General features: G+C 44.2%; 2 protein-coding genes across 3 annotated transcripts in view; both read right to left on the reverse strand.

Moving 5' to 3' along the window:
- Nucleotides 1-3,564, reverse strand: part of ago3a (argonaute RISC catalytic component 3a) — a 25,984-nt gene extending 22,420 nt beyond the window's left edge. Inside the window, exons 1-2 of one of the 2 annotated variants that reach the window (XM_068735752.1) lie at nucleotides 3,101-3,564; nucleotides 2,801-2,996 (exon numbers count right to left, since the gene is read on the reverse strand). In XM_068735752.1, coding sequence (XP_068591853.1) covers nucleotides 2,801-2,819 — 19 coding nt within the window. In that variant the 5' untranslated portion in view covers nucleotides 2,820-2,996; nucleotides 3,101-3,564. Of the gene's footprint in view, nucleotides 1-2,800 lie in introns of both variants that reach the window. The other variant, XM_068735753.1, reaches the window with a different exon arrangement.
- A 540-nt stretch (nucleotides 3,565-4,104) lies between these two features.
- Nucleotides 4,105-22,778, reverse strand: ago1 (argonaute RISC component 1). The gene is made up of 19 exons (XM_068735499.1): nucleotides 22,352-22,778; nucleotides 19,226-19,412; nucleotides 16,466-16,586; nucleotides 15,509-15,690; nucleotides 14,864-15,000; nucleotides 14,430-14,564; nucleotides 14,123-14,210; nucleotides 13,070-13,217; nucleotides 12,825-12,944; nucleotides 10,961-11,083; nucleotides 10,724-10,857; nucleotides 10,233-10,417; nucleotides 9,921-10,080; nucleotides 9,657-9,747; nucleotides 7,904-8,098; nucleotides 7,589-7,723; nucleotides 7,384-7,485; nucleotides 7,047-7,246; nucleotides 4,105-6,905 (listed from the first exon to the last, which is right to left on the reverse strand). The coding sequence occupies exons 1-19, from the start codon at nucleotides 22,374-22,376 to the stop codon at nucleotides 6,797-6,799; spliced, it is 2,577 nt and encodes an 858-aa protein (XP_068591600.1). The 5' UTR covers nucleotides 22,377-22,778; the 3' UTR covers nucleotides 4,105-6,796.
- Nucleotides 22,779-24,398: the final 1,620 nt, after the last annotated feature.

Here is a 24,398-nt window from a genome sequence, read left to right on the forward strand (position 1 = left end):
TCTCTCTCTGCCACTGATCAACAGACTAACTTATGTCTGCCCCCGACAATACACACTGACTTCCACGTCCAAGTCCCCCTCTTCCTGTCCAGAACCTCCCCCTGAAATGAGCCCCTTGCAGTTCCCCCCCAAAAAAACAGATCTCAGGAGGAGGAGGAGGAGGAGGAGGAGGAGGAGGTGGAAAAGGAGTGTGGTCTGGCTGCTCTGGTGTCTAATCTCTGTGACACATCACAACCTCCAGCCACCCTCCTCCTCCTCCTCCTCCTCCACACACTCACTGCATCCCTTGACTTTCCCCTCTGTCTACTCAGCCCACTGTGTCAGCCAGAGTTGCCTCTTAGTCTACCACACCAGCACATGATCAAGAGATTGTAGGGAACCTGAGAAAATCCTCCGATGTATTTCACACAGGGCCACAGGATTCACAATACAGTAAAATACATTATTAAAAGAAAAAAAAGGCTTTTAGAAAGCAAATTTGAAGCAGATACTTGTTGGTATTTACTGGGTTCCAACTACTCTAAAGATGCTTAGGGGAGATTACAAGTTTTCTTCCTATTTAAGGAGCAGAGGTTACCCGTTACTTTACCTTCCCATAAAAGTCCAGAAACAGGGATTAATTAAGAAATGTATACAATTAAATACTTGAAAGAACTGCCTTTTGAATATCACTGACAGCATCAATTACCTGTATTAAAGTAACCAACATTTACAATTGTAATACAATAAAGAAGCTGGATATTTATGATGATTGGTTGGAATGCTATTTCCTTTTCTTCAGTACAATAAAGGCCCGGGTAAATCTCTCTTTAATAGAATGAGCCTGAAGAGCAACGGCAAACTGAATTCTCCATAGAAACCTGCAACAATTATGACAATGGTTCGCCTTATGGCGGGCTGGGGTTGAGGATGGGGGGGTTGTCCATTGTCAGTGGGCTGCTTGAATGAACCGAGTATTATGGCGAGAGACTGCAAATCAAGTGCCGAGCCCTCCCTCAGAGTGGACCCCACTGTCTGCACAAAACCCACAGAGAACAAGGCGACAAGGAGAGCGACAGGGAGGACAGCGTCTCCCACTGAGGCCCAGAGGAGGAAATAAAGAGGCAGTAACCAAAGGACGGGAGGCGGGGTGGCGGTAACCGTCTGTGAATCAAAAAAAGAGCGGGAAACCCGGGAGTGTGAGAAAGACGAGGAGGGGGGGGGGGAGACATGAGCAAGACATCAGGACAGAAAGGGAGCTAATTTGTCCACTGCTACACTATTCATCTCTCCATTTAAAAAGGTTGTGTTTAACCATGAGGAGACTCCACTAACATCACATCAATATCAAGTGACAAGCGGTTTGTAGGCATACCGGAGGGTTAGCACATCAGAACGGATTTGATTTGCTTAGAGCTCGAAAGCCTTGCACTCATTATGTCCCTCGTGCTAAGCTCTCCAGAGCTTCGTGCGCTTTTGCTCCGACTACTACCGAGGAGAGGAGGGACTGTCGGTTTCTAAGCGGGCTGTGCGATTAATTTGCATTTTCTCACGCTACTCCCCAGGCCGCTGACTGACTGACTGTCTGACTGTCTGATGGAGGGCCCCCTTTTAATCATTCACCCAGGCATTGGGCTCACTGGTTGGCCTGCGGTGGTTTCTGATATGTGATTGTAAACCAACAACAGGGACCGACATGGACAAGCCACAGAGTTATACAGCCAAACGTGCCTCTTTCTGACTCTATTAATGCACTGATGTCTTCAGAAGAGAAAGCATCGACCACTTTAATACATTTAATGTAAGACTACAATCATTTTAATGGCATCAATGCTCATTGAGGATCTTGAGAGTTATGGTGGAAGAAGACACAACTCAAGTAAACATAGAATTATTATAAAACTAAAATACTGTAGCTATAGGAGTAACATGAAAGTATTTGGTTGAACCTATATTACTGAACAGTTGCAGCCAACAGTGTGTTTTAGTCTGTTTGACTTCACTGTAGGTGCTTTACTGGGGGGGGAGAAGCACCTTTTGTTCCCTATATGCTGGAGATACTGGCATGTGAACCGTGAGGAGCAGAGACGTTAATGAGACAGTAGGCTGCAGGGAGGGATCTCCTCTGACTGCTGTATCATGTATCACTGGCTGATCAAGAAGACCTGGCAGTCAGTTTATACGGTCACATAAGTGGAAAGCTTCCGTTACAGCAGACAAAGCCGGGCGGCTCAGACTGTTAAACTGCCACTGTGGCCCAAGAAAGGAGCAGTTCACCGGCCATGGGGGTAGAGGTTTACAATTTTAAAAATCACCTGGACTAGACGGGAATTTGCAAGGTTACATGAGGTTCTGCACTATTACCGACTAAAACCATGTAATAACGTAATAGTGTGGGAGTCTTCCTGATAATGCGGGGGAATACCAGGCTAATCACAGCACCCGTGTACTGCAGCCCACACACACCTGGCTAATTATGCAAATGAGTTTACAGTGAGTGAGACAGAAAGCCTGGGGAATGACTTATAGGCTCATCTAGATATTTTACTTTTGAGTTAACATAACTTTAAGTCAGTATTGCATGACTGCAGTGACTGTAGTGAGTGGTATTCACTTAACCTTACTTCAGTTGTGACTCATGTTTAGTCAAAATAAACAGCTTCAAGCTTCACCCCAGGGCTGTCAAGCACCAGCTGGAAACAAACCTCCATCACGCCGGTGTTTCATCTCACTAGCGAAACCAATCCCCCCCCCCCCCCCCCCCCAAAAAAAAAAAACAGTCAACAACAACTTAGTTAGGAGACGTTACGGAATAATTTACCTGTAGTTCCGATTTCCATTCATGAGGTCTCTGTCCGGATCGCTCCCCGGATCACTGCAGTCAAACGATCGGGACTCTTTCCTCCGGTTCAATCCTCCGAGTGTCTCCGTCGGCAGCGCGCCGCTGAATGGCCCGAGTGTCTCCTGGTTCTCTCTGCTAGCTCCTCTCTCTCTCTCTCTCTCTCTCTCCCTGCAGACTGTCACAAAAAAAGGGGGCCCCACACGGCACGGTGGTTTCACTAGCGTCCGCACACGGTCAACGTGTCCAATAGGGTTTTCACTGCCACGGAGAAAAGCTTACCGGTTTGCTCAAAACCTCCTAGTTAGCCGAGTTAGCTCGCTAGCCTATAGGCTCAGCGAAGTGGCAGCAACGGGGCGAGAGTGAACTGTCAGGACATCATCATAGCGAGGGTCACCGAGTCCAAACGAATCCCTAACCGACACATGAACAAGAAGCTACATGGATCCGTGTCTACTGCACAGCGAGCACCGGGGGCTTCAGTGCTGAGCTAACTGGCTATAGCTCTGGCTGTTGGATAGTTGGATAATTCTGGCAGGCGACGGTTACTTTAATCGCGTTTAAAAAACAGCCGTTGACACCGGCGCCGTTTAGCCAAGCACCATATCGCAACGACGTCGCCTTCTGTAGTTGGTGTCCCCGGTGCCCAGAAAAGCTGTCAACACGGGGCTAGTGTCCGCCGATAAAGTGTCCCGGTTTTACTGTCTGGTTTGACAGATGAACTCTGCGGAGCTAAATATGGTGAAGTTGGGTTTCTGACACCGACAGGAAGAGGTGGGCTCTGTGTCACCAGACGTCAGAAGAACCGACTCCGCCTTCATCCAGATGTAACCCTGTGTTTACAATACTGTGAATATATTAGTGGATACAATATGTACGTTGTAATACATCAGACTCTATGAATTATTGCATTACTGCTCCCAGTAGACCACACCACACCACACCACACTACACTAAACAGCTGTGCAATATAAATACACTGTTATTGTGGATTTTTTACTTAATTACTTATTTATAATACTTGTTTTTTACTATGTCTCGTTTGCACTATCCACTATGCTGCTGTAATCCTGTACATTTCCCCACTGCGGGACTAATAAAGGATTAATTTTATCTTATCTTTGTATTAAAACCGACAGTTCAGGGCTACATCTCTGTTGTAATGTAAAAATGTGCACATTCCATTTTCTGTTCTCGACTTGATTATTACTTCTTGAGATGTAGATTTAACTAAAATCCAAGTAAATATAACATGAAGTTATAAGTAAGAGAAAAAACAACAAGAGTAATAAAAAACAATTTTATTTTCTTTAAAAAATAACCCGCCCCAACAGAGTTCCCATACTATCACATACAGAGCCAAAATAATATGCTTCCATGTCCTTTCATTCAAATCTATTTGGGAAGTGCTATGACAAGGACTTGTTCTTGATCAGTGGCTTCAATATTGCTTAGTCAGACAGTGAGGCTGTGTGGAGGGGAGCGGACTCTCCGGTACCCACATGATGCATTTACCAGGGTGACTGCCATGTCGTCTTCCCCCTTTGCAAGGTGCTTTGTGGCTTCAGTGAGTGAAGAACTGCATCTGGGTTTTCAGTGATACTGGGGAAATGCCCCAAGACTGATTTCTCTTCTTTTTTTTCATCATCTTTAAAGCACAGAATGAGGGGTAAAACACTGCCTCAACTGTGAAAGGCCTGGTAACTGGTGAGCCAAAATACATAACAGGTTAATATTATATATTTATATATACAAATCACCTTGGACACAATGACGAATCAGTAAAACGGTGTACAAAGGCATTTTCATTATGCACGTTAATAAACATGATTCAAAAAATCAAACTCCTCTGATCTATTATCTTTTGATCCCTTTCTGCTCAAAGGGGCTCTGATCGTCAGACGAGATTTGAGGCGCTTAAAGGGCAACTGAGGTGGAATTCTGAGACCGTCTCCACAGTGCCCTCTTGAGGATACACTCCGACACTAGTCACAATATTCATAATTATAATAATGACAAAGAAAGAAGCAGTCTTTAGAACCATTACACAATTGAGGCAAAATGTCTGACAGGCAGTGGCGAGCGCAAGGCTCCTACCGCTAAGGAAACCATAATAAGGTGGCTCAGAATATCCAGTCATAAAAAATAATTACATGCATTTTTTTTTTTTTCTCCATAAATCCAGAAAGTGACTAGATGTAAAAGGCAGGGCATATTAAGTAGTAGTAATAGTGGCCCACCCTGTCCAAAGTAGCAATCCCCTATCTGTGCCGCCCATGCACACAGAGCACCAATGGGTATTGGCTAACACTAGCTAGGGGATTGGGGCAGGGGATGCTGCAGGTGTGTGACCTTCAAAGTGAGGATAGACGGTAAGGATAGAAAGTGACCATGGGAAGAGTGACGAGTGATAGGTTTGGCTCGGAGGGATGTAAAGGGGACAAGTGCATTTGAAGAGGTTGGTCTCTACATGCTAAGAAAGAGACGGAGAGGGCAGCTATGCGTGTGCTTCTGCTATTCAGGCTGTGAGTTGTAAATGCCTGCAGAGGGAAGAGCTTCGTGTAAAGTAAAAATGGGCATCGGTGTGTGTGTGTGTGTGTGTGTGTGTGTGTGTGTGTGTGTGTGTGTGTGTGTGTGTGTGTAGGTACGCAAGGAAGTACGCGTGTGACAGTTTAGAGTGCACTGTGTGGTGTCATCTCCACTGATACAATGTTGAAATGTGCAGAATGATCGGAGCAAAAGGTCAATCGCTGAGTGAGAGCTCAGCTTTGCAGCACTTAAGTGATCACAGACGTTACATTTGCCTGCATTCAAATCTACAGAGGAGCGTTGACCTCACCTATTGCCTTAGTTACCTATTTGTTCGGAAAGCTATGCAGGTGTGGGTGTCAAGCCTCAGGACAGCCGAGTCTTACTATTTTGAAGTAAAACAAATCAATAAGTAAATAAAAAAAAGTGCCTCGTAAAAACTAAAAGAGCAACGCATACAGAAATGAAAGATTATCTTCCTGTTTAAGTGCCCCTTTTCCATTGGTTGGCTTCACTTTTGGCTGGTTAATAATGCTGGTTTAGGTGCGTGGGGTGCAAGTATATTTGATAAAACTCTATGCAAATGGTCCCTCTATTGTTATGGTAAGCTTGCCTCTATAGGCTAAATCTCTAAAGGGACTGGCCAACCGGCACAGAGAGTGCGGCGGGGCTTCTCTCCAGTATCTACGATATGCTACGCCTGCTCTTCCTGTCTCCGCTAACACAAAGACCAGAGGGCTAGCCTCACATGTTCTAACAAACTCATACGTGCAGGACTGGTGGCACCTACATGCTAACGCTAAGTGCTAATGTACCATACCTCGGACTCCTCGAGGCAGTTTATAAAAAAAAAAAAAATAACATTATTTAAAAAACATTAAAAACATGAATGTACTTCATAACAACGATAAAATGATACATGTAGGTGTGCGTGCCCAGTACCACCCCTCTGGAGGATCCCCATGCTAAGGGGCTTGGAACACTGGTAAAGAGGCAGCATCGTGGTGGCAGTTAAAAAAGTTTTTCGTGATTCTTTTTTTTTTTTTTTTCGCCTGTTTTCCTCCCATCCGTATTGCATACTTACATACACAGGAGTGTGAAGGTAGCGTACATTACAATTACATAATAATACCCACGTTTAAAAATTCAACATAAAAAAAGAGCAACAGTCCTGGTAAAGTAAAAATAAAATAAAAAAATTACAATAATAATAATAATAATAATAATAATAATATTCATAACCGTTTTGAGTGCATGAGGCTGTAGAGTCTGCCTGTGTTATACAGGTGGAGGGGCCTTGTGTTGGTTGGATTTGGGTGAATGTCTGGTGGGCAGTCATTTGGAATAAGGGAATGGGGATGAGGTGGAGGTGGTGGTGGTGGTGGGCTGTGTGCCCACTCAGGTAGAAATGAGGTGGGAGGGGTCGATGGTGGTGGTGGTTGGTGCGGCTCAGGCGAAGTACATGGTCCTCAGGGTGTCGTGGTGGATCTGAACGGCTTTAGCCAGCGCCTGGGGGTCCCGACCGTTGCTCTGACCAGACACATGGCTGCCCTCTCCACTGAAGAGAGAAGACAGGGAGGGAAGATCAGCGACACTTCATATGCGATTACATATTTGTGATAGCGTAAGTAAATAGGTTTTGAAATATTTCAATGAAAAAGCGGCGTCACAAGCAATCGTCTTTCACAACCACACTAACCTGTCATGTTCTTTGTCCACCAGATGGTAGCGGGCACGGAAGGCTACCAGACGGGCGTAGTAGGCTGGCGCGGGGATGGAGACTGAGCGGGTGCAGCGCACGTAGGTGTGGCACAACTGGTAAGTCAGAATCTGCAACTCATCAGCCGTGAAACGATTGTCATCCCATAAGACGTAGTAGTGAGACGGCCGGCTGGTACCCTGGAGACAGAGGGAAGGCAATAAAAATGAGATGAAAGATGAAAAGATACGTCTGTGTAATAGTACCGGGGGTTAGAGGCCTTCATCTATTCAGGGACTCTAAAAACACCGAAGCATCTTTCCTCTGTCAATATTACCTGTATGCCCGCGTGGCTGCACAGGTAGAAGTCAAACTCAAAGGGATGAGTGATGCTGGTGTCCACTGTAGTCCCTGCAGGAATATTCCCACTCTTCCCAATCTATCACAAAAAAACAACACACACACACACACACACACGATCATTATTAAACATATCAAAACAAGTAACTATGAAAAGAGAAGAATTCTTAAAAATGCGTTACCCTTTCTGACTTGTCAGCACAGAAGAGGCGTGTGTGGTGGCGTTTCTGCACCACAATGTAAGTGATGCCCGGCTGATAGTCTTTCTCCAGCTTGATGCACGCATCTCTGATGGCCAGGAGCTCGTAGTGGAGAATCTGCACACCAAGAACATTGTTTATTAGCACCAACTATGATATAATCTATTTTACAGAAAAATGCACCTTGCCAAAAACAAATTAGGTTAAAAGGAATAAGGCATTTTTTACATATTTAGGACAATCCAATGGAGTCTAGTATACGAGTCATCGGTTTCCACTACCGTGGCGCCATATTACCTGTGGCAACTGTCCCTCGGGAACTCCGTCTCTGTAGAAAATGATCCTGGTGGGCTTGAACCGGGTCGACTTGTAGAACTGAATTAACAGTTCGCGCACCATGTACGACAAATCTTCGATGATCTCCTGCCTGGGCCTCTGGACTCGCACTGTGGCACAGTATCTGCTGGGATGAGCATCCATACTGCCTACCACCTGGAAGAGACCGGAGGAAGGAAGTGACACAGCTGAACAGGGCACTGTGTCGGGGCTTAGTTATTTGGATTCCCGCTGGTGACACATATGCATAAAAATACATTGGGTATTATAAGGTGCTTTGCATAAAGGCATCCATCAAATGTTTGACAGAGAAACAAAGACAATCCTGTTAGTTAGACGACGCCTCAATCTGCTGTCAGCACTCATTTTACCAATGTGTATATTTGTATGTTAGCGGCCCCTAGAGGCCGCCACTGGGAAGTGTGGGAGGCTCTTCATCAGCCTTTTAGTTTTCTTCCCTCAAATTCTTCCACTGCACTACAATCATCATTTTTTTTACCAGTTTTCTCCATAGTCAGGAGGAACAAGACAAGACCCTCTCTCTCCTCTCCCATCTTCTCCCTGTGTGACTCCAGCGTTTGTCATAATTGCTAGGCAACAACACAGCCAACCACAGCCGAGCTGACGTCATTTCCTTTTGGAATGTGAGTCAGAGATGAGCCATTTGTTTCCCTTTATCCCTCCCTGACCCCTCACTAACTACTTTCTGGGGTTTTTTTGCGTTCAGCCTCATATATTGTGTATCCGAGCAAGAACGAAACGTCAGATTGACTGCAGCTTCTCAGGAAATGGACTTTCAAAGCACGGCTTTTCTTCAGACTTAATTGCTTGTTAAGTGTTATGAACTGCCTGAGAGTGCTTATACTTATTAAAGCTATAAAGTTGGGCTTTAATTAATGATGTTTTAATTAAAATGCCAAAATGAATTACAAACGCCCATCCAAAGCTACCAGAGCTCAAGGTGATGAATTCATCCATCGATCAAAACAGTCAAAAAACATCATCGTATTTCCTCATATCTATTGTGCAATCATGTTACCATAAGAGTCAAGTTGATAATAAATACTCATATATGGGCTGAATGTAATGACACTGGTCTCTAGTGTTTTGATTGACTTGTTGTCAGTGTTAAAGGTCCAACGCTCTTCTGCCTCAAACATACTATTTACGGCTGCAGGATTCTTCTTTCGCAGCATCGCTGTCACACAGCGCCACTGTCACCAAGCAACCACGACCATGTGTGTTTGCTTTTCTATGACATCTTGAGGTCATTTGCATCATTTACATAATCTCGTTTTTTTGTATTTGCCTATAAAAAGAAGTGCCCCTGCCAGCTTAGCATCTGCACTGCCATCAAAGAAGTCACACTACACTGTGGCAATTCTTACAAATGATTTAGATCTCTTTCACTTCACAGCACTATATACACTTACAAATAGATTTTAAAAACAATGTTTTGGCCTTGATCAAATCCCTGTTGGCAACGATCCATCGTTCTTAAAAGGCAACTAGCCACCAGATACAGTTCCACTGTTAGCCGTCTGAATGTTGGAGCAACACTAACACAATGGCTTATGCTGCTGTTCCTCTTATAATGGCCACTATACTTAAATAACACCTGAATGTATTTGCATGCCCTGATCATGTGTGACATATTCCCTTCCTTTTTCCTGAGACTGTGTTGTTTAATGAAGGTGTTATTTCTGAGACTTACAGCAGTAATGGAGGGCTTCTTGCCATCTCCAGCAGGGGGGTGCGTGACGTCTGCTCCCAGGAAGATGACCGGCTGCTGAAACACTGCTGACCTGAGGAGTGCAAATGGAGGAGGAGGAGATGCAAAACACACTCGCTCATAAATGCATCTTAGGTGCTAACACCTGTTTATATACGTGACACAACTATTATTTAAATTCTCACTGTGGTCCTCCTGCCATAAATGTGTACAACTGATTCAGCAGCAGCCCGAACGAAAGCTCACCGTTGGTGAGGCACCAGGATGTTGTTGATGCCTCCCAGCTTCACGTTGATCTTGAGGCAGAGGTTGGAGAGGGTCTGAGGGGACGTCTTCACCACGTTCTTCACCTGGACGCACTGCGTGGCCATGCCCAGGAGGGTGTCTCCCACACGCTTCACCTCGGCTAAAGGGGACAGTTTGGAAATGGGACATGAAGGACACCATGACGCTAAAGGGGCCGAGGCAACATTGTGTCAAGTTTGACTCTTGAACAAGCGGTCTTCGTGTCTCCTGATGATGTATATTCAAGAAAAAGAAAAAAATACCATAGCCTACCATAGACGGGAGTTTTTCCCGGCAGGATGACGATGATGAGCTGCAGTCCAGAGTAGGTGTTCTTCAGGTGTCTGAACATGGGCTCCACGCTGTCCGCTCCCTGGGCGTATTTACAGAAACATGGCTGACCCTGAATCGGCATCCCAGCATCCTTTGAGATTTTACGCAGCTGGTCTGTGAAGTTCCTGAAGAGAAAACCAGAGCAGTTGAGACAAAGTTCAGCAAGCTAAGGCTTTTCATACTTTACTGTTGCCTTGCACTGTATGTCTGCCCTGTCATCAGAAAATATGATTAATGATATCATAAAGAAATGAATCAGTGTTTCAGATACCAAATGTAGGTCAACTATGGCGTTGTGGATGCACATTTTGTTCTCTCACTAGCAGCTAAATTAAAAGTGAATCTAATGACTTACCACTATTAAATGCAAAACAGCCACAGAATCTTAAGGGGATTTTTAATTCCCACTGTTACCACTCATTAGTACTTACTTGAGCACCTCTTCTCTGCACTGTTTCTGGGGGGCAAAGCAGGCAATCGCCCACACTTTGATCTCGATGCCGTTATAAAACTGCTTCCCCCTCATGTCCCACACTCCCTGGTTGGGGGTCGCTATGGCACGGTTCTGTGGAAGAGAGAACCGGAGGAGTTCGGAGTGTTCCTACTTCCACACACTCCCATCACAACATCAAAAACTGATTGTATTTCAAATAATAAAAGTGTATTACCCGTCCTCCATACTGCAGGATAGGGGCTGGGAGCACCCTGCCTGTCACCTCAGCCATGTCATCTTTCACCTTGATCCCAAACTCCTGGATGTACGGGTCCAGGTTGAAGTTAGCATTCTTCATCTGTGGAGAGAGGAAAAACAATCCATCCGTGATACAGTTGTGGTCAAAAGTTTACATACACTTGTAAAGAACATAATGTCATGGCTCTCTTGAGTTTCCAGTTATTTCTACAACTCTGATTTTTCTCTGATAGAGTGATTGGAACAGATACTTCTTTGTCACAAAAAACATTCATGAAGTTTGGTTCTTTCATGACTTTATTATGGGTTAACAGAAAAAGTGACAAAATCTGCTGGGTCAAAAATATACATACAGCAACATGAATTAGCAATTTTGGTGACTTAGAAAATTGTGTCAATGAAATGAGCTTCATAGCATGGCCTCTTAACTTCTTGTGAGTGATTATGAGTGACTACAGCTGGTGACTTCTTTGAGGCCATTTAAATAGGGCTCATTGGATACAAACGCCCACAAACGCTACAATGGGAAAGTCAAAGGAGCTCAGCATGGATCTGAAAAAGCGAATCATTGACTTGAACAAGTCAGGAAAGTCACTTGGAGCCATTTCAAAGCAGCTGCAGGTCCCAAGAGCAACAGTGCAAACAATTGTTTGTAAGTATAAAGTGCATGGCACTGTTTTGTCACTGCCACGATCAGGAAGAAAACGCAAGCTATCACCTGCTGCTGAGAGAAAATTGGTCAGGAGGGTGAAGAGTCAACCGAGAACCACCAAAAAGCAGATCTGCCAAGAATTAGAAGCTGCTGGAACACAGGTGTCAGTGTCCACAGTCAAGCGTGTTTTGCATCTCCATGGACTGAGAGGCTGCCGTGCAAGAAGGAAGCCCTTGCTCCAAAAGCGGCACCTTAAGGCTCGACTGAAGTTTGCTGCTGATCACATGGACAAAGATAAGACCTTCTGGAGGAAAGTTCTGTGGTCAGACGAAACAAAAATCGAGCTGTTTGGCCACAATGCCCAGCAATATGTTTGGAGGAGAAAAGGTGAGGCCTTTAACCCCAAGAACACCATGCCTACCGTCAAGCACGGTGGTGGTAGTATTATGCTGTGGGGCTGTTTTGCTGCCAATGGAACTGGTGCTTTACGGAGAGTAAATGGGATAATGAAGAAGGAGGATTACCTTCAAATTCTTCAAGATAACCGAAAATCATCAGCCCGAAGGTTGGGTCTTGGGCGCAGTTGGGTGTTCCAACAGGACAATGACCCCAAACACACATCAAAAGTGGTAATGGAATGGCTAAATCAGGCTAGAATTAGGGTTTTAGAATGGCCTTCCCAAAGTCCTGACTTAAAATCCCATTGAGAACATGTGGACAATGCTGAAGAAACAAGTCCATGTCAGAAAGCCATCAAATTTAACTGAACTGCACCAATTCTGTCAAGAGGAGTGGTCAAAGATTCAACGAGAAGCTTGCCAGAAGCTTGTGGATGGCTACCAAAAGCGCCTAATTGAAGTGAAAATGGCCAAGGGACATGTAACCAAATATTAGCACTGCTGTATGTATATTTTTGACCCAGCAGATTTGATCACTTTTTCTGTTAACCCATAATAAAGTCATGAAAGAACCAAACTTCATGAATGTTTTTTGTGACAAAGAAGTATCTGTTCCAATCACTCTATCAGAGAAAAATCAGAGTTGTAGAAATAACGGGGAAACTCAAGAGAGCCATGATATTATGTTCTTTACAAGTGTATGTAAACTTTTGACCACAACTGTACGTTCCCATAGACTGCCGTTACATCAGTTGCGTGGCCTCCCTCCACCAGTTGTCTCTACTACTCACCAGCCTGCTGATCTCCTCTTGTCTGTCGGGTGCAGAGCGAGCTGTGGCTTTGATCATGGTGGAGGTCTGATTATCTGTCAGCTTCTTGATGCACCGCTGACCTGCTACAATGTTACACACCTGGAACAAGTAAATCCAGAGTCATTGGGGTGTAAATATTGGTTGTTCACATGAATCGCATTAATCCTGGATGCATCTCAAACTAGTTTTTAAGTCGTGTGTACATAGTGTTAGTTCTTCCTCACCTCCAGAGGCAGGTAGGTGTGCTTCTGCTCCTGTCCCACCTGTAGACAGGGCAGGTGGGGGTATTTTAGCTGCAGGTTGTACTTCTGCTTGAAGTACTGGGCCACTGTACATTCTACTGTCTGCCCACTTTCGAGCTGGAGGGGAAACCTGGTTGACAAAACAAGAAACATGAACTACGGTGTGAGCTGGTAAAAAGGATGAGGAAGTTGCCTTTCCTGTAACGATTAACAGAAGATGTTGAGTGGATACACCCCTGAGTGATCACGAGTGTGTGGCGCATCAGTGACAAATCTCACGGTCATTGTAATGCGTCACTAGCTAGCTCCTGGTTTGCTGATTCATCCAGGTTGATGTTAAAAGTAATGACAATCACAACTCAAGACTCCAAAATAACATATTAAATGTATTCACTCAGTTGGCAGCAAGCAATTATTTCTCTTTGTTTTAATTTTTTATCCAAATTTTCAATCTGTTGAACATTTTACCAAATATAATTTCAGCACTAAAAAGAAATACTTTGTTTATAAAGAGGAACCTTTCCGATGCAAACATTTCCCGGGGGATTGAGAACCTTTTGAGGAAATCAGGAACGTTGCCTGCGTCTGCAGGGACCAGAGATTAATATAGTTCCTCTTGGAGAGTTCCAGGTGCAAAGAAAGAGCCAACAAATGAGTCAGATAAAGAGAGACAGAGGGAGAGGCTGTTGTGAGGACCAGTGAGGGACGGAGTGAACAAAAGAGATGTCACTTCAGCAAAAATAAATAACCATAAAACAGTGTGGGCGTCAACTGTGGAGACAGCCGCTCAGTATTCTTTTCTACCTCTGCATTTCTCCTTTTCATTCATTCATTTATTCATGCAAACATCAGAATCAGGCAACTGTGACTACAGAGAACAACAGGAGGACTCTGTGTTGTCATTTCCACAATCCGTCATGGTTCCAATTCTCCTTATCCTCATGGTTCCTCAGATGCAGGGGAAATGTGGATGTATGCATAAAGTTAACAATGGGTGCATTTGATAATGAAATTCAATGACGTCTGCGTACTCACGTTTGGTGGCTGGCAGGTCGCCGGGTGACATTGCATACGCGATACTTCCTCTTCATTTGGCCGCAGTGAGTCACCTCCACCTTCAGACCTGGTCATGCCAACAATGAGGGGTGTAGACGGGCAAAAAACAGACACAGAAGGACAGACACGATAATTAAAAGCAAAGTAATTAAAAGAGCTTAAAGGGAAAATGTTGCTTGTTACATGAGGCAGTAATTTATAAGGTCTAGGAAAAGTTTTGAAATGTATTCGTCAGGTAAAATCATGGTGTGTTTAGGCGGCACTTTCACACTGGCCAGTAACCCACCTTTAATCTCCTTGGTGAAGCGGACCCTTTGCGAGTCCGTGAGAGTCTTGGGCTGCTCGTCGATATTGCGGATGTCCAAAACTTCGCACATGAACTCGATTACAGGCTGGGCTTTGTAGAAGGCCGTGGCCGACACTAGGGGGAGACAGAGAGCAGCAATAAGTCCATACAGGCCAGAGAAGAGCAACTTAACTAAAGGTTGACAGATGGCCGCAACTTTAATGCGCCTTCACGTCACCATTTAAAGGTATTTATCAGAGCTAAATTAATGTTACATTTATGATATAATAATTATAAGTTAAATAATGATTGGTGATTCAAATCCTCCTTGGTCCCAGATTACTTTTATTTTCACCAATTCTGACTGTCTGACGGTTTCTGCCCAGTCATGCAATGTCAGTAAAAACGATGAGATCAGTCACTTGCTGACTCACCGTCAATGTTGAGCATCATCTTCCACATGGCGGGGCGCACAGACTGGTGGAAGCCAAACCAGACTTCCCTCCCCCCACCCAGTGGGTGGTAGTATCCTTCAGGTGGGGAGAAAAATGAGCGGCCCACTGGAGTGTACCTAATTGGAGGAGGTGGGGAGGAGAAAATGATGAATGTGCAACAAAAAAAAAAAAAAGACTTGACTTAATTCAAAGCATGACCTCAACATGAGTTCATATCCAGTAATGTAGGTTTCAGATTAAATCTAGATGGAAAAACACTAAAATAGGAGAGTTACAAAGAACGGTGGCGTGTTGATCTGAAACACGGGGAAACATTACCACTAAACTTTTCACAAACTGTGGCTTGAAGAGTTATCGTTATACCCCTGCTCCGCATTGTTCAGTGGATACATTCACACAGGTCTCAGCTAACAACCTTTGTTTAGTGACTCTGACCCCTGGAGCTATGCCGGTGTGATGTTATGCGAGTGGAACAGTCGAGATATTTTGCCAACAAGGTAAAAACATTACTTCCCAATCTGCTTTTAAGATGTACATGAATATAACTTCCATTTGACAGGAGTCGGGGTGTTGCCGTATGTATGTATGTATGAGTGTTTGTGTCTGTGGGTAACAGTGGTGTACCTCATAGAGGCCAGGTGGCGCATGGCCACATCCAGGGCTTGGACCGAGTCGAGGGGGACCTGCAGCCGACCACTGACCAGAGTCTCCTGCAGCTGGCGCCATGACACTTTGGCCAGCCAACGGATAGACACATGGAAGATTCGATCTTTGCCCTCGCCTGGGATGGTTACCTCAAAATCCACCTGGAGAAATAGAGGACAGAAAAGACAGAAACGGAGAGAGGAGGTAAAGAACAAGGCTGCAGAAGAAGACCAGAAATTGAATGAAGATGGACTATAAGCAAGAAAGGATCATTATCAAGCTGTGCAGCACACTGGAAACTCTATTTCATGCAAGGTTCCTTATTCAAGAAGGCATTTCACACTAAAGAGGGTGGTTCAAAAACCACCAAGCCAAGAGTTGAATGAGAAAATCAATACGACGTTCAAGTGTGTAAATATGAAGCTACAGCCAGCCGCTTAGCTTAGCATTAAGACTGGGAGATACAGCTAGGGCCGCTTCATGGTCTACTTGACTCTAAATGGAACTACAATTTACTAAATGAGCATCATGCTGTATTGAAGAAGACTTGAAACTAGCGATTGAGACCATAAACTCATGTTTGCCATGTTTACTGAGGTAATAAATCAAGTGAGAAGTAGAGTCATTTTCTCATAGACTTCCAAACAATCTGACTTGTTTTTGACCCCGGAGAAGTCCAAAACTAGACAGTTAGTGTTCCATAAAACAGTAGATGTTTGTGATTGTTGTGAATACTGGGACAGACATATGTGCTTTACAGGAGATAAATAACGCTTCCTATTCAGTGTTTTTCATAAAACCCTTCCTCCACCTTGAGAAACAGTGTAACTCCTGTTCAAACGGGGCTTAAGATCGACTATTGATCCTCAAGGAGAAATTGGTTGGTGATAATAGCAACGTGTAGCGACGTAAAGCAAAGCAACTTCAAACATCTACCTTCTCACTCCCAATTGGAAGCGCTAGCACCGTGTAGATGTTCTTCTTGCCGTCATACACTGGCTTCCTGTCACCAAAGAGCTGGGGCTTGAAGTGTTGCACCATGTATTCCACCACCTCCCTGTAGGACGCGACACACACACACACACAAACACAGTATGGGATTAACGCGCGCCAAAAAGCAAGAAAGAGACCCCGCTCTGCCAATTAAACCCATCGCCTGATAGAATATTGATCAAGCAGGATGCAGCTGTTGGGTGCAATATCTCATGGTCACAGGGGGGAGAGGCCGGGACAAAAAGAATGAGGGTGAGGGCAGGGGCCCACTATTCAATGCTCGCTGCCTTGGCCTTCATAGAAGTGTGTGTGGGGGTGGGGGGGTTGTTCTCAATAGAAAAAGGTCATAGGGCTTGACCTTTGCAAGCCTTCTAAGAACCTTTGTCTCGAACCAGTGAAACCAGAAGAGTCCTTCTCTGAGTGTGAGAGCAGGTGTATCAACACATGCAACTTTCTTCCTTTACAATTTCAGGTTTTCTGAGCGAACAACTGTTCAGTATCTGAGTATTTGCAATTGATTTGTTTCCATTTCTGTTCACATTCTTGATAATTTGGAGGACAGCAAAGCCCAAGGAGTCTCCTAGAGTGCTCTCGTGTTTCTGCTTTTAACCAAAAAATGACCTATTTAATCAAAGAGAAAATGCTATATGAGGCCACTAGTGTTAAGTCAGAGCTGTTTAAATTCAGATAAACACAATGTGAAGTTATTAAAAAACAAATAATACCAGGGTTCATACACATTTTGACCAATGGATTTCCATGACTTTTCCATAACTTTAAACCAAAGTTCCATGACCAAACATTTTGTGAAATCTCGGGGTATACATGAAAAACTGAGAAAATGTTGTATTTAAACTAACAATGAGAATTCCAAAGCATACAATATACCTTAAATCTATATAGGCCCACTGCTTATAATAATCAGCTACCTCTATTTTTGTGACAGTGACATGACGTCATACAAAATTGCCCCACCAGAAATTTCAGGCTAAAATCGCCACTGATGAGAGCGTATGCCTGCTTAAATTTTGAGTGTATTTCTTTTAAAAGCATATGAAATTATTTAAAACTCAGCGTAAATGAACAACATGAAAATATGAATATAACAAATTTCCATGACTTTTCCAAAACTTTTGGGATTTTATTTTTTTCAAGCACTTTTCCAGGCCTGGAAATAACCACTTTAAAATTCCATGACTTTTCCAGGTTTTTCATAATACAGTTATCATTAAAGTTGTATAAGTCTAAACTTCGTCGACAATAACGGCTACCTAATATTTGTAAACTAGCATCTTGCTTCAATTACCCAGATGCAATTTACCATCTACCATCTATCAGGGCTTCCTAGATTGATTCTAATCTCACCATTTTACAGCCAATCTTTCTAAATGATTATTGATGATTCTCCAAAGGGCCGAGGCTGTAGTCAGCAGCACTGGGACAGTAAACCTGAGAGCTCATGGATTGAGCTCGTGCCAAGACACATACATCATATTCCTGCTTCTAGCCTGTCCCTGATACCTGACACACAACTCCACACAAAAGACACACACACACACACACACACACACACACACACACACACACACACACACACACACACACACACACACACACACACACACACACACACACACACATCATATCTTGTTGACAGCCACTTGCAGTGTGACACTAGCTAGTCTAAAGCAGAGGGAGCTTTCATGAAGGGTTACATATTCTTGGATCAAACATGACGATACATATGTATTGAGTAGGGTGTTGCCATTTCCCCTCAAAGGCAGACAAGTCTTTATTTTTCTTTTTTTAAGGAGCTGGCAGTCTGGAGATCCATGTCAAGGCAAGGCAGAATATTCACCCCTGAATTTTGTAATTGTAAATACGTATGTTTGAAACAAATCAAGAGGGGCCATTAAAAACTGTCTAGGGATTAATGGTTTCATGAAAAAAATATATACTGAGATTGCAAGCATGTAGCAAGTAATATAGCTTGCCTGAAAAGCTATTTACAGTATGCTTATTCTATCCAATAATATCCTAAGAACCGGTCTCAAATCAGTGACTCTTGATTTTGACATCCCTTTGATTTACCCTTCATCAGACAGCACACTGACTCGAGCACACTCTGCAGCATAAACACCAGCCGAGGTGAAAGAGTCAGTGAAGTGAGCCACTCTTGACTCCACCATCTGTCCAGTCCGGTGACTCGGACACAGCTACTGCAGGAGGAGAAGGCGTCACACTGCTTAATATGTAGTGAAACCCATGCATACTTAGGTGTTGTATTTTAGCCTGGTTCTGCACAGATGGATGGGCTTTTGTTAGTTAGGAAAATACGTTTCATTGCCTGAAAATATGAAAAGAAGATCACAAGGTTCAGGTTTTTTTGCCCTCGCTTTGAGTCATTTCTGACAAAATATTCTGGTTTATAACGCATTTCAAACTAATTTGTTTACCTGCATGACAGAGATGCATGGTGCAAACATAATGCACATTAAATCTACGTAAGACCAATAATATATAAGCCAAACGTTAAGTAAACGTTAGTAAACGCATACTTTTTAACCAGTTACCCTGCAAGAATGCACACCTTGCTGCCACAGTTGAATAAATAACCACTTCTGATACATGACAACAGATAAATACTGATCACAGACACAAGAAACGCTGTGACCAGATGAAGGGGTAGCACCGTCCCATTACCTGTTGACTCTCCGCGGGCACTTGTCGGGCTTGATGTCCACCTCGTAGTGATAGACGTCAATCTTTGGGATCTCCACCTCGAAGTAGTTGGCCAGCAGCTTGATGGGCTTGCCCACGGTACCCATGCCTGGCCGGCGGGGGGCATGGAACACCTGCTGCAGGGGTGGGGGGAAGGCCCCCATGGGCACTGGAGAGACAGAGGAGACAGGGAGCCATCGATGAGGACAGGTGACAGAGGGGAGGCGGTTCAGAGACAAAGATGGTAGGAATGAGGAGGCAAAGCAAGGGCAAGAACAAGAAAAGGAACAGAGGAAGCAGAGGAAAGCTCTGGGAGCGGATTTTGGCATTCTCCACTCTTATTTTCAACATTTTATAGACCAACCAGCATTTCATTGGCAGAGGAAGTAACAAGCAGCCCGCCGCATCCACTGATTAGTGACCATCATGTCTTAAAAACAAGTCTGAGCCGGTCAGGAGGTCTTAACACAGGGAGGGTCCAGGACGAGATGCTAGATGTGAGGCTAGCTGTGTGACTCCTGCCTGAGAGGGGCCCAGTGCCTTAACCTCTAGGTCCCCAGAGAACAGCCCTCCTCCACCACAACAAAGACCCCAGCTGCCCTGCTCCTCCGTCTCACACACACACACACACACACACACACACACACACACACACACACACAAATTCACGGGTGTACGGAATAGAGGGAGCGCCCTTGCTACGGTGAACACACACACACACACACACACACACACACACACACACACACACCCTCATACACACAAACACAGGGGGCCCCCTCTACATTCCCAGCCTCACCATGGAGACACCACGGCAACACAGCATTGTCATGGATATCAGGGGACCTGTGTGTGTGTGTGTGTGTGTGTGTCTGTGTGTCTGTGTGTGTGTGTGTGTGTGTGTGTGTGTGTGTGTGTGTGTGTGTGTGTGTATGGCTGTTGGAGGAGATGGGAGGAGGCAGGGTGCCGCTGTGGTCGTATTGAAGAGACCTTGGCCTTTTTGGTCACTACACTGAGCATGTGTATCTCAAACTGGAAAAGCCCTGCTTTAAATAGCTGCGATGGAAATCCTCTGGTCCAACATACCCCTCAACCATAAGCTCACTGAGTCTTTTGGAAAATGCCAAACTGACAGGAAGAGTAACATCAGCCATGAAAACACAGAAAGATGGCTCCGCTTCGTGTGCGTCTACGTGTAAAAATCACACAAATCGGACAAACGCCACAAACACAGACGCCAGACATGTGTTGACCACACGTTACACCGTGTGCAGGAGAGCATGTATGTGTGTGTGTGTGTGTGTGTGTGTGTGTGTGTGTGTGTCTCGGGTGAGTTGTGATCGCCGCGCACTCACACAATGACGCACACTTCGCCCTCGTGCCAGTGAAGGCAGATGGTGGGAAGCGGAGCCAGCGCTTTCACACATCCCAAGACAATAGCAGGCTTTTCCCGGGGCGGCAAGACTTAAAGCAGAGCTTCGGTGCTGCATCACGACATGGAGACACAACTCACAACTTTCTGTCTACGGTGACGTAACAAGCAGTAAGACCAGGTCACATGAGAGAGGACTACTATCAAGGGAAACATGTACATGTACATGAAGTTATTCTGGTTTATTTCATGAGCCTTTTGGGGACATCTGCAGGACGACGTCTTCAAGCATTCAGGACTAGACAGTAACATTTTTTTACATTCTGGGTTCAGTGTGTCGTTTTTTTAAAATAAGTCTATCACAAAAGAAACGAGGCTGTACAATCTCAAAATAGGGATGAGTGGTGACCCCTTCCCTCATCAGGAGATCACAACCAAGTGCATGAATGAGGAGGAACAGCCAATTATGCTTCAATTGTTTTGGGCCAAACAGTTTTGGCTCTCTGAATAATTGGCTGTTGACCACAAGCTAAACACGGCAATCAGCTCTATCTTGGAAAATAGCACGTTGAATAATCACACTTCAAAACACAAAAGCAGACTTTGAGATGAGGGGCCCCTCAGGGCCCCCCCCCCCATCCTAAAAAATAAAAACAAGCCTATTCAACTGAATTCCATGCTCAGTGTCATGGATTGACAACGTAATTTCAATCTCGGGCCTATTTGTACAACTAAAGACGCCATCCAAAAGATGCAGTTAACAGGTCCTATATGAGTTCACCATCTCCTTCAACACAACAATAGACAGCATTCAGTTTACAAACCCTGCCTTCCAAAAGTACAAGACAGACTCAAGGCGGGATTATAAATGCTAGGGTTCAAGATGTTCCGTGATAGCTGGGCTTTAGACCTGGGCATCAAGACACACACTACCTAGTTCGTGTTTCGATTGGCTGCTTCCACACCTCAGCCATCCAAGACAACTGCTAAATAAAGATCAGCACTGCCAATGATAAGCACATCTGAAGCACATAAAGCATGCAGACCGAAACCCCACATGTAACTGCAATGCACACTGCACATGCTTCTCAGTCTAAAAAAAATAAGGAGCTTCTGTGATCTATAACAGCAGATGCACGGATATCACAATTGAGGATTATTTTTGGGTTCAACACATATAAATAATTCATGCGTCTCTGCAGATGTTTAAGTCTGTGTCCCTGATGTGTGCGTGTGTGTAATGTACACAGATGTTAACCACTCTTTGGAACAACCTGAGCAGTGTGAGCATCCATAACCATGTCAGAGAAAAGGGAGGCTGTGTGGGGAGTTCTGGGTGCAGCCAGCTGCTGCTGCTGCTGTGGTGGTGGTGGTGGTGGTGGTGCTTGAAGGCGGGCTTCACCTCATCCCTCCTCACCCCAGATTCCCACGACCTCCCCTGGCCCCCGCGCATGGCTGGGGATATTGTCAGCGCTCCCTCAAAAGGCTCGTCTACAGCTATAAATCTGAATAAATAATAACGTTCTCTACAAAGTGGTGTGCATGCAGACTACAAGAGACCCCCCCCCCCCCCCCCCCCCTCCATCCATCTCCCCTCTGTAACGATGCAACAGACGTTGTTCTCACCAAGCTCCCCTTTTTTCCCAATTGCAGTCTATGTATTTGCAGCAGCCATAACTCAGGTATGCGGACTGATACAATTTTTTTTTAACTTAAGTACAAAAAATAGACCTTACCAGCGCCAGACGGTCCCGGCTCCATCCCATTCACTTAGCTGCGCGGGTACAAGCTAGCTTGTCCGGGTACTATGGCCAAAACCCGCCGGCCCCTTCAGGCTGGAAGCGTCTCAGACTTCCAGCCCCCTCCTCTCGGCGTGTAGTCTTCTCCTTCTCTCGGTGCACCCCCCTACCAGAGCCCCCCCAGACCCGCAGAGGAGTTGAGAGGCTAACGGCAGATAGCTGCCCGTTGCTTGTCTGCCCGTTGACCCTGGAGGCAGTTAACGGCAGAGCTGGAGGGCGATGCTGTCTTCTTCTTCTTCTTCGGACCTCTCTTCCTCCGCGGGGGCCGTGATTTGGCCCGAGTTGTTCCGCGGCGTTGTGATTCTCTTGTCGGTCTGTTGTGCTCCTGCTCACCGTTCAAGCAGGATTCTCCAGCGGAACAAAAAAAGGGCCAGCCCCTCACCCCCCCCCCCACCCCCCCCCCCCCAAAAAAAAAAAATCTGAAACTTCTTCTTTGCCATTTAGAAAGTGCAAAGGAACTGTTGATGAACTTGCTGTCACACCCCAGAGGTTGAAGGAGGAACTACACTGCAGATATGCAAATGACCAGAAGCAAGTGCAAGGACGAGCTCACTACTGTGTCTTAAACATTTAATAAAGACACATTATGAATAATAACAATAACGGATAAACCCACAACAGATGACCATAATACTGTGAAATAATTCAGTCCATTTAAAAACTAATAGACTTCTTAAAGACATCAAATCCTGCATGGCGGACGACTTTCTTAAACTTAACCAGAATAAATCTGAAATTATATTATTTGGACCACAGCAATCTCCCTTCGAACATATTCTTCTTTTTTATTTATCAATCTATTAATCAATCATTTCAGTATTCATTCATATTATTTATTTAATTATTTAAAATGTATGTATACAATTTTGCAACACTTTGGGTCCCTATATAATGTTTGTTCATTAATACGTACACTTTGAATTTGTCTGCACACATTATTCATATATCCACCTATTTAAACCTTATGATATGAAACCATCTTAGTATTTAAAAAGAAGGCTAACTATGTGGGGTATGAGTATAATAAATATGAGTAAGGCAGTGGTGGAAAGTATACTCAGGTCCTGTATAAGTACATTTGTGACAGAAGTATATCCATTTTACTTTACATTTCTTCATACTTAAACTTCATTACATTTCAGAAGGAAATTTTGCACATTTTTGATGTGACTTTATCACACACAACATATAATCACTCAACATATGATTTGTTGTTAGAGATGAAACCACCCAGCAATGATGTACTAGTACAAAGTAAGTAGTTAAAATTACTTCAACCTCGACGAGCTAATGAATTCATTAGTGATACTAATTATGGAATGATAAAATACGTAATTATATGACCCATAACACTCCAGGACCAGTTATCAGAGCTGAATAAAGAGAGAGTCCCGTCAACAGAAGTTCTAAATTCTTGATTGTCAAGTGATTCAGAAAGACTTCAGATAGTTCCAGAGAGAGACAAAATTGTGATTTTTGCCAATCAGCAGTCAATAAATTCATAGATTTATAATATTCCTAAACATCAACATACATAGGTATTTTGTAATTATTAGAATTTGCTAATATTTGAGGATTAGTAAGTGTAACAGACTTTCCTGTGTTGTTGAAACTGAGTGGGATTTAGTGGCATCTAGTGGTGAGATTGCAGATTACAAGCAACAACACCCCTCTGTTCACTACCTTTCCAAACGTGTTGGAGAACTTTGGTCCTCTGGTAGTGATATCGTTAGGATTTTATTACTATAAGGAGCTACTCTTATCGATACTCAAGTTATTTTTCATAACTAAATAATTGCTTTTACAAACTCATACTGTAAGGATTACAGGTACGGGAACCCAAGAGCACGACTCAGAGACAGAACACAGGTATAGATTTCTTTACTTGGTAAAGGCAGGGTCAACACCGGAACGTCAGTCCAAAAGGCGAAGAAATCCAATAAGGGGCAGGCAAAACAAAAAAAACAGGCAGGCAGGGTGGGAA

The sequence above is a fragment of the Cebidichthys violaceus genome, unplaced genomic scaffold (genome assembly GCF_023349555.1).
Source record: "Cebidichthys violaceus isolate CVI_PGR_0920_01 unplaced genomic scaffold, fCebVio1.0.p SCAF_7, whole genome shotgun sequence".
In the NCBI taxonomy this organism is placed as follows: domain Eukaryota; kingdom Metazoa; phylum Chordata; class Actinopteri; order Perciformes; family Stichaeidae; genus Cebidichthys; species Cebidichthys violaceus.